This window comes from Oncorhynchus masou, chromosome 11 (genome assembly GCF_036934945.1).
Source record: "Oncorhynchus masou masou isolate Uvic2021 chromosome 11, UVic_Omas_1.1, whole genome shotgun sequence".
NCBI classification, from domain to species: Eukaryota; Metazoa; Chordata; class Actinopteri; order Salmoniformes; family Salmonidae; genus Oncorhynchus; species Oncorhynchus masou.
Window position 1 is genome coordinate 59,534,333 of NC_088222.1, and position 9,270 is coordinate 59,543,602.

At 43.2% G+C, this 9,270-nt stretch overlaps 1 protein-coding gene across 1 annotated transcript; it reads left to right on the forward strand.

Annotated features, from left to right (window-relative positions):
• Positions 1 to 9,001, forward strand: capns1a (calpain, small subunit 1 a). The gene is made up of 11 exons (XM_064978976.1): positions 1 to 105; positions 799 to 870; positions 5,088 to 5,124; positions 5,238 to 5,330; positions 5,593 to 5,650; positions 5,833 to 5,897; positions 7,297 to 7,365; positions 7,491 to 7,569; positions 7,804 to 7,920; positions 8,146 to 8,204; positions 8,380 to 9,001. The coding sequence occupies exons 2-11, from the start codon at positions 824 to 826 to the stop codon at positions 8,404 to 8,406; spliced, it is 651 nt and encodes a 216-aa protein (XP_064835048.1). The 5' UTR covers positions 1 to 105; positions 799 to 823; the 3' UTR covers positions 8,407 to 9,001.
• The last annotated feature ends 269 nt before the right edge of the window (positions 9,002 to 9,270 follow it).

Sequence of the window (9,270 nt, forward strand, 5' to 3'; positions counted from 1 at the left end):
ACATGACATGTGCACGGCATCACTCCTCATTGGCTTACTAAAATAATGTGCGTGACAGCCTCCTTGCTTTTTTTTTTTACAATATCACTGGCACCTCCAAGTCTGGTAAGTAGCTACTACTAACACGTTGAATACTTTTGTCGATTAAACTATAGTGTTATTGGAACAGGAGCCTCGTTTGCCTACTACGTCAGCATTCTTAGCTAGCTAACGTTAACTAGTTAGTACAGTTTAACACCCTGCTAGCCATCCTCTTCCTGTTCGGGCAAGCTAGCTAGTAGCTAGCCTGTCTAGTAGTGGGTTTGTAGGCTTGCGAAAAAGGCCATACAGTTTTGGGTTGTACTCGTAACATTATTTAAACGTACTGACTGTTCAGCCTTCCCATTAAATATATTCGTAGCATTGATTAAGTTAACTTCGCTAGTCGATGTGGTCGGCAAATTAGCCCCCTAACTAGCTGTCGTGAGTTAAACATGAATTTATCATTCGCAGGGGTAATATTGATTAATTTTGTCCTTTTTAGCAGACCACTCTGAAAGGGGTGTTTTTTGTTGTTGCCAAAGGCGTCTTACATAGGGCGAAACATTTGCAGCGGGTGTGCCTCCCATGGCATGTGTCAACTTGAGTAATTAGCCTATCCCCATAGTCATTGGCCTATCCTAGCTGACTTAGTAGGCTTCCATTATTATTGTAATGGCCATATGATTTCCATGATGTATTTGACTCAGGTGTGTTTTTTAAAATATAAACTACGTTTAAAAACGACTAACGTTTTTAATGTTTTTTTCTTTCTCACAGGTTGACACATTTCAATTGATTAAACATGTTTCTGGCCAAAAGACTCATCGGTGGCATTCTTGATGTCGTAAGGTAGGGATCTTGTAAATCATCATCTCTTATGTTCACCACAGGAATTTAGTCTCTACATGTTTCTGGCTAAAAAACAAAAATGTTTCCTGGACTTTGCCCGATGGGAAGGTGGTTGAGGAGGCTGTATAGGTTGTGGGGGAGGAAGGGCAATGAAAGTAGTCTAATTTTAGGACACTGCCACTCCTAAAACTGATTGTACCATTGCAACAGCCAAGCTATGTCGGATAGGAGCATGATTCTTCAGATAGTAACCTCAGACCATAAATCAATCGCTCATCATACACTTTATTATCAAATGTATGTGGACACATGCTTGTTGAACATCTCATTCCAAAATCATGGGCATTAATATGGAATCTCTCCCCCTTCACTTCTATAACAGCCTCCTCTCTTCTGAGAAGGCTTTCCACTAGATGATGGAACATTGCTGTGGGGACTTGCTTCCATTCAGCCACAAGCATTAGTGAGGTCAGGCACTGATGTTGGGCAATTAAGCCTGGCTCACGGTCGGCGTTCCAATTCATCCCAAAGGTGTTCAATGTGGTTGAGGTCAGGGCTCTGTGCAGGCCAGTCAAGTTCTTCCACACCGATCTCAACAAATAATTTCTGTATGGACCTTGCTTTGTGCACGGGGGATTGTCATGCTGCAACAGGAAAGGGCCTTCCCCAAACTGTTGCCAAGAAGTTGTCTAGTATGTACGTATACAGTAGCGTTAAGATTTCCCTTCACTGGAACTAAGGGGCCTAGCCTGAACCATGAAAAACAGCCCCAGACCATTATTCCTCCTCCACCAAACTTTGCACACAGTGATCTTAGACTTGTGAGCTCAGCCATGGAAATCCAGTTCATGAAGCTCCCAACTAACAGTTCTTGTGCTGACTTTGCTTCCAGAGGCAGTTTGGAACTCGGTAGTGAGTGTTTCAACCGAGGACAGTTGATTTTTACGCTCTAGCACTTGGCGGTCCAGTTCTGTGAGCTTGTGTGGCTTACCATTTCGCGGCTGAGCTGTTGTTGCTCCTATTTATTTATTTATTTTCTCACCTTTATTTAACCAGGTAGGCCAGTTGAGAACAAGTTCTCATTTACAACTGCAACCTGGCCAAGATAAAGCAAAGCAGTGTGACAAAAACAACAGAGTTACACAAGGGATCAACAAACATACAGTAAATAATTTATCATTAAAACTGGAGTGATAGATGTGCAGATGATGATGTGCAAGTTGAGATACTTGGGTGAAAGAAAAAAAAAACAATATGGGGATGAGGTAGTTGGGTGGGTTATTTACAGATGGGCTGTGTACAGGTGCAGTGATCGGTAAGCTGCTCTGACAGCTGATGCTTAAAGTTAGTGAGGGAGATAAGTCTCTAGCTTAAGTGATTTTTGCAATTCGTTCCAGTCATTGACAGCGGAGAACTGGAAGGAAAGGCAGCCAAACGAGGTGTTGGCTTTGGGGATGACCAGTGAAATATACCTGCTGGACCGCGTGCTACGGGTGGGTGTTGCTATGGTGACCAGTGAGCTAAGGAGGGGCTTTACCTAGCAAAGACTTATAGATGACCTGGAGCCGATGGGTTTGGCGACGAATATGTAGTGATGGCCAGCATACAGGTTGCAGTGGTGGGTTGTATATGGGGCTTTGGTGATAAAATGGATGGCATTATGATAGACTACATCCAATTTGCTGAGTAGAGTGTTGAAGGCTAATTTGTAAATGACATCGCCGATGTTAAGGATCGGAAGGATTGTCAGTTTTACCAGGGTATGTTTGGCTTCATAAGTGGAGGTGGCTTTGTTGCGAAATAGGAAGCTGATTCTAGATTTGATTTTGGAATGCTTAATGTGAGTCAGGAGAGTTTACAGTCTAACCAGACACCTAGGTATTTGTAGTTGTCCACATATTCTAAGTCAGAACTGTCCAGAGTAGTGATGCTAGTCGGGCAGGTGCGGGCAGCAATCGGTTGAAGAGCATGCATTTAGTTTTACTGCTTCCATGGCCTCCAACTGCTTTTAAATGCTAGTGTTGTATGGTATTGAAGCTCATTTGGAGGTTTGTTAGCACAGTGTTGAACGAAGGGCCAGATGTATACAGAATGGTGTCGTCTGCGTAGAGGTGGATCAGAGAAGAGTCTGCCCGAGAATTGAACCCTGTGGCACCCCCATAGAGACTGCCAGAGGTCCGGACGACAGGCCCTCCGATTTGACACATTGAACTCTATCCGAGAAGTTGTTGGTGAACCAGGTGAGGCAGTCATTTGAGAAACCAAGGCTATCAAGTGTGCTGATGAGAATACAGTGATTGACAGAGTCGAATGGCGGTTATCGATGACGGTTATGATATTGTTTGGGACCTTGAGCGTGACTGAGGTACACCCATGACCAGCTCAGAAACCAGATTGCATAGTGGAGAAGGTACGGTGGGATTTGAAATGTTCGGTGATCTGTTTAACTTGATTTTAGAATGGCATGGCAGGATAAATATAGGTCTGTAAAAGTTTGGGTCTAGAATGTCTCCCCCTTTGAAGAGGGGGATGACCACAGCAGCTTTCCAATCTTTAGGGATCTCAGATGATACGAAAGAGAGGTTGAACAGGCTAGTAATAGGGGTTGCAACAATTTCGGCGGATAATTTTAGAAAGAGAGGGTCCAGATTGTCTGGCCCAGCTGATTTGTAGGTGTCCAGATTTTGCCGCTCTTTCAGAACATCAGCTATCTGGATTTGGGTGCAGGAGAAATGGGGGAGGCTTGGGCAAGTTGCTGTGGGGGGGTGTAAAGCATGGCCAGCTATAGAAAAATGCTTATTGAAACTCGATTATTGTAGATTTATCAGTGGTGACAGTGTTTCCTAGCCTCAGTGCAGTGGGCAGCTGGGAGGAGGTGGTCTTATTCTCCATGGACTTTAGTGTCCCAAACCCTTTTGCAATTAGTGCATCAGGATGCAAATTTCTGTTTGAAAAAGCTAGCCTTTGCTCTCCTGACTGTGTATATTGGTTCCTGACTTCCCTGAATAGTTGCATATCGAGGGGCCTGTTCGATGCCAATGCAGTACGCCACAGTATGTTTTTGTGCTGATCAAGGGTAGTCAAGTCTTTAGTGAACCAAGGGCTATATCTGTTCTTAGGTCTACATTTTTTTGTATGGGGCATGCTTATTTAAGATGGTGAGGAAAGCACTTTTAAACAACAGCATCTACTGACGGGATGAGGTCAATATCCTTCCAGGATACCTGGGCCAGGTCGATTAGAAAGGCCTGCTCACTGAAGTGTTTTAGGGAGCATTTGACAGTGATGAGGTGTGGTTGTTTGACTGCGGACCCATAGCAGAAGCAGGCAGTGATCGCTGAGATCCTGGTTGAAGACAGCAGAGGTATATTTAGAGGGCAGGTTGGTCAGGATGATATCTATGAGGGTGCCCTTGTTTATGGATTTCGAGTTGTACCTGGTAGGTTCCTTGATAATTTGTGTGAGATTGAGGACATCTAGCTTAGATTGTAGGACGGCTGGGGTGTTAAGCATATCCCAGTTTAGGTCACCTAAGAGTACGATCTCTGAAGATAGATGGGGGGCAATCAATTCACATGTGGTGTCCAGGACACAGCTGGGGGCTGAGGGGGGTCTATAACAAGCGGCAACAGTGAGAGTCATATTTTTGGAAAGGTGGGTTTTTAAAAGTAGAAGCCCGAACTGATTGGGCACAGACCTGGATAGTATGACAGAACTCTGCAGACTATCTCTGCAGTAGATTGCATCTCTTTGGCAGTTCTATCTTGACAGAACATTTTGTAGTCGGGGATGGAAACTTCAGAATTTTTGGTGGTCTTCCTAAGCCAGGATTCAGACACGGCTAGGACATCAGGGTTAGCGGAGTGTGCTAAAGCAGCGAATAGAACAAACTTAGGGAGGAGGCTTCTAATGTTAACATGCATGAAACCAAGGCTTTACAATAAACAGCACTTAGTTTAGCAGGGCATACATTTTACAAACTGACTTGTTGGAGAGGTGGCATCCAATGACAGTGCCACGTTCAAAGCTCTTCAGTAAGGTCATTCTACTGCCAATGTTTGTCTATGGCGATTCCATGGCTGCTTGACCGGGTGTGGCTTAAATAGCCAAGTACACTAATTTGAAAATTTGAAGGGGTGTCCACAAGTGTGTCCCCTATCTATCTCTTAGGAATGCTACCAAGTGACTAACCTGTTAATGTCCTGTGTCCTTTGCAGCAATATTGATCCAGCTGTGTTTGTGCCCTCTGACCCAGTGAGTGGCATCGCTATTTTATCATTGAAGTTATCACTAGAGCATACTGTTTTGCTGAAAATGTGCATTTGTTATGGATAATACTAACCTGAAGTGCAAATGTTATCGTGCAGCCCGCACCACGAAGGCCACTTGCGTACGCAGAGCAGAATGAGAGTGACGAGGAAAGACAGTTTCGCAAAGTCTTCCAGCAGTTGGCTGGAGATGTGAGTACGATAGGTCCCTGTCACTTCTCACACATTCCTATTCTAGTTTACCTTCATAATACCCCTGTAAAAGTAAACCCCTTGTGGCAATGCCATTAGAAAGGCACTGTGACTGCTGAAATTGATGCAACATAGCAGTTTGATCTTCATGTAATTATTTCTGCTTTTAAGTATGGCTCAAATTCACTATTGAATATTAAGACACTCTATACTTGGTATTCTTCGATGTTGGAGTAATGAAACGGAATAACTCTTCCCTAAGGACATGGAGGTGAGCCCAACTGAATTGATGAACATCTTGAACAGAATTATTTCCAAACGTAAGCTATGTTTCTGTCTCTGTTCATTTGGCTTTGCCTGTGTGCATTAAGTCCTGTTGTTCAATCCCTCAAAAAGCTGTTTGAGATGGAATATTTGTGATGAATTTCTCAGTGAGATTTGTTTGTGAGTCATTAAGGGCGTGGTAATCCAGTGAGTGAACTGGCTGCTTTTTGAATTTCAGATGGTGACCTGAAGACAGACGGGTTTAGCATTGAGTCCTGCAGGAGCATGGTTGCAGTCATGGATGTATCCTTCCTGTCATTACCTGTTTGTGGTAATGCATCTGATGTTGATGCAAAAATATCATTTCCAGAATTTAGTGCCATATCAAAGGTCTCATGTTTGTCCTCCCCTCGACTACTCCATCCTCTTTTCTGTGACCCGGAAACCGATAAGTGGTCACCATATGTAGGGATGTCGATTTGTTAATAGGCGAACGGAAGAGTTCGCATCTCTGACAGCCTCCTCCAGCCAAGGACATTCTGATTTCCTATCACGGAAGTGTTTTGAAATCTGCCCACACCCCCTTTGAATCATCTGTTGTTTTCTAAAGCCTTCCACAGGGATGCTGGCCCATGTTGACTCTACAAGGTGTCTAAAGCATCCCACTGGGATGCTGGCCCATGTTGACTCTACAAGGTGTCTAAAGCTTTCCACAGGGATGATGGCCCATGTTGACTCTACAAGGTGTCTAAAGCATTCCACTGGGATGCTGGCCCATGTTGACTCTACAAGGTGTCTAAAGCATTCCACTGGGATGCTGGCCCATGTTGACTCTACAAGGTGTCTAAAGCATCCCACTGGGATGCTGGCCCATGTTGACTCTACAAGGTGTCTAAAGCATTCCACAGGGATGCTGGCCCATGTTGACTCTACAAGGTGCCTAAAGCATTCCACTGGGATGCTGGCCCATGTTGACTCTACAAGGTGTCTAAAGCATTCCATAGGGATGCTGGCCCATGTTGACTCGACAAGGTGTCTAAAGCATTCCACAGGGATGCTGGCCCATGTTGACTCTACAAGGTGTCTAAAGCATTCCACAGGGATGCTGGCCCATGTTGACTCTACAAGGTGTCTAAAGCATTCCACTGGGATGCTGGCCCATGTTTACTCTACAAGGGTGTCTAAAGCCTTCCACAGGGATGCTGGCCCATGTTTACTCTACAAGGTGTCTAAAGCCTTCCACAGGGATGCTGGTCCATGTTGACTCCAATGCTTCCCACAGTTCTCAAGTTGGCTTGATGTCCTTTTGGGTGTTGGACTGTTCTTGATACACACAGGAAACTGTTGAAGTTGAAAAACCCAGCAGCGTTGCAGTTCTTGACAGACACAAACCGGTGTGCTTGGCACCTACTACCTTACCCTGTTCAAAGGCACTTCAATCATTTTTGTCTTGCCCAATTACCCTATGAATGGCACATATACACAATCCATGTCCCTATTGTCTGAAAAATCCTTCTGTAACCCGTCTCCACCCCTTCATTGATTTTGAAGTGGATTTAACAAGTAACATCAATAAAGGATCATAGCTTTCATCTGTATTCACCTGGTCAGTCTGTCAGGGAAGGAACGGGTCTTCTTAATGTTTTGTGTACACAGCATTGTTATAGGTGTCATGTTTTTGTTAACCTTAACGCTGCTGCAGTGTGACAGTACTGGGAAGCTCGGATTCCATGAGTTCAAACACCTCTGGAACAATATCAAGAAATGGCAGGTGAGAGTAAAAGTAGTTTGAGAGTATTGGCACTAATATACATTTTATTTTGGTATTAGAAAGTATAATACACATTTGGAACCATGGAGATTCAATCATAGATGTATGTCACTGTTGTTTTTCAGGGTGTGTATAAGACTTATGACACTGATGGCTCTGGGGTTATTGGTGCAGATGAGCTTCCCAATGCTTTCAGGGCGGCAGGTAAGAGCTATCATGTAGCACAGAAACATTTGGGCTGTTTGCCAGACACTTTTTACAGCATACATCTTGAAACATTGCACTTTTTGATATGAATACATTTTCTTAAGTAAAGTTGTGTTTAACCCAGCAATTCTGTTATTCTTTACAACTTTATAGATATCAGCTTTTCAGTGTGGACCCAAGGATTAAACTTAAACATTAAACTAAACATGTATGTCTATGGTTTGGACGCAGGCTTCCCCCTCAATGATGAGCTGTTCCAGATGATCATTCGCAGATACAGTGATGAGAACGGGAACATGGACTTTGACAACTGCATTGGCTGCCTTGTGAGACTGGACGCTATGTGCCGTAAGTCCGAGTCCCTGCTCTTTCCTATCTCATCACCATGGCACGGGTTATTTTAGATCTGTATAGGTGTTTGATGTAAAAAAAACAAAACAAACATATACATTAACCTTTGTTATATTTGTTGTGTGTCAGCACAACTAATGGTACTTTGAAAATAATGGGGTACATACATAATCATTGAATATTGGCAGTTTTGTCACTAAAAGTAGTATCATCTTTATTCAGGTGCCTTCAAAACCTTAGACAAGGATAACAATGGAACTATCAAGGTCAACGTTCAAGAGGTAAGCATGTCACACTTACAAGCTGTAACAATTAGACAGTTTTATGAATGTAATTAGCCCAGCAGAACTGCTTTAGGAACAACATTGTAGAGTAATGCCGACGATATCACACAAGGTCAAAACCCACCATTGTACAAGGTTGATGTCAATCAATTGTTTTTCTTTCTCTCTGCAGTGGCTCCAGTTGACAATGTACTCCTAAGCACATTAAATGGCTACACGTGTTTACAAAACAAAACCACTCTTTCTACATGGCGCTGCGCTTTAGACCACTCCAGGGACCCCCTATGTCAGTCAACCAGCCTCCCAATTTATGCAGGTTTCCCTACATGCTTTGCAACCTACACTATGTGAATATAGCATTTTCCCATATAACGAAGGAGAGTTGTAGACCAATTTGTAGACTATTGTGGTAGCAAAACCCTGCACACGGTGTTCTTTGGGCTGCTCAATACCAATGCTCGTCTCTCACTCGCCCACGACTATCTGCTTGTTTTCCTTTTGAATTCAAGAAAACCTCTGCACAGGCTATGGCTGTCTTCGCCTTTCAAAGAGCTCTCTCAAATAGTAGTCATTTAACAATTTAACAATTATTTAAGCCAGTTATGAAATAGTCTGTCACATGTGTAGCTACACAACACCAATACAATGCTAGTTTTTGTCATGTCTCACAACATTGTCTTGTGCCATTGCTTCATGAAGCCAAAAGATGCCATTTAATGATTGGGTAAATGTTGCCATAAGTCATTGAGCTGTTATTACTTTGAAATGTATGGAATTAAAGAAATCTTAATGTATTTATTGCATGTGTTATTTGAACACTTCAAGCCTACTTATCGACCATTTAATCATTAAGGGTTGATGCATTTACCTAATGGCTGGAATGATAAATGTATTTAAAATAATATATAGTTCAGATGTGCATCCAACACAGTGCTCATATTGTGGTCAATCCGGGAACTTCTCCTTTCACAGAAAAGTAAACCACGTAGCTACTGAGCTTGCGTACAAACTAGCGTGAGAAATCTGACTCGTTAGCTAGCTAGCCAACTCCAATGTTTTCCCA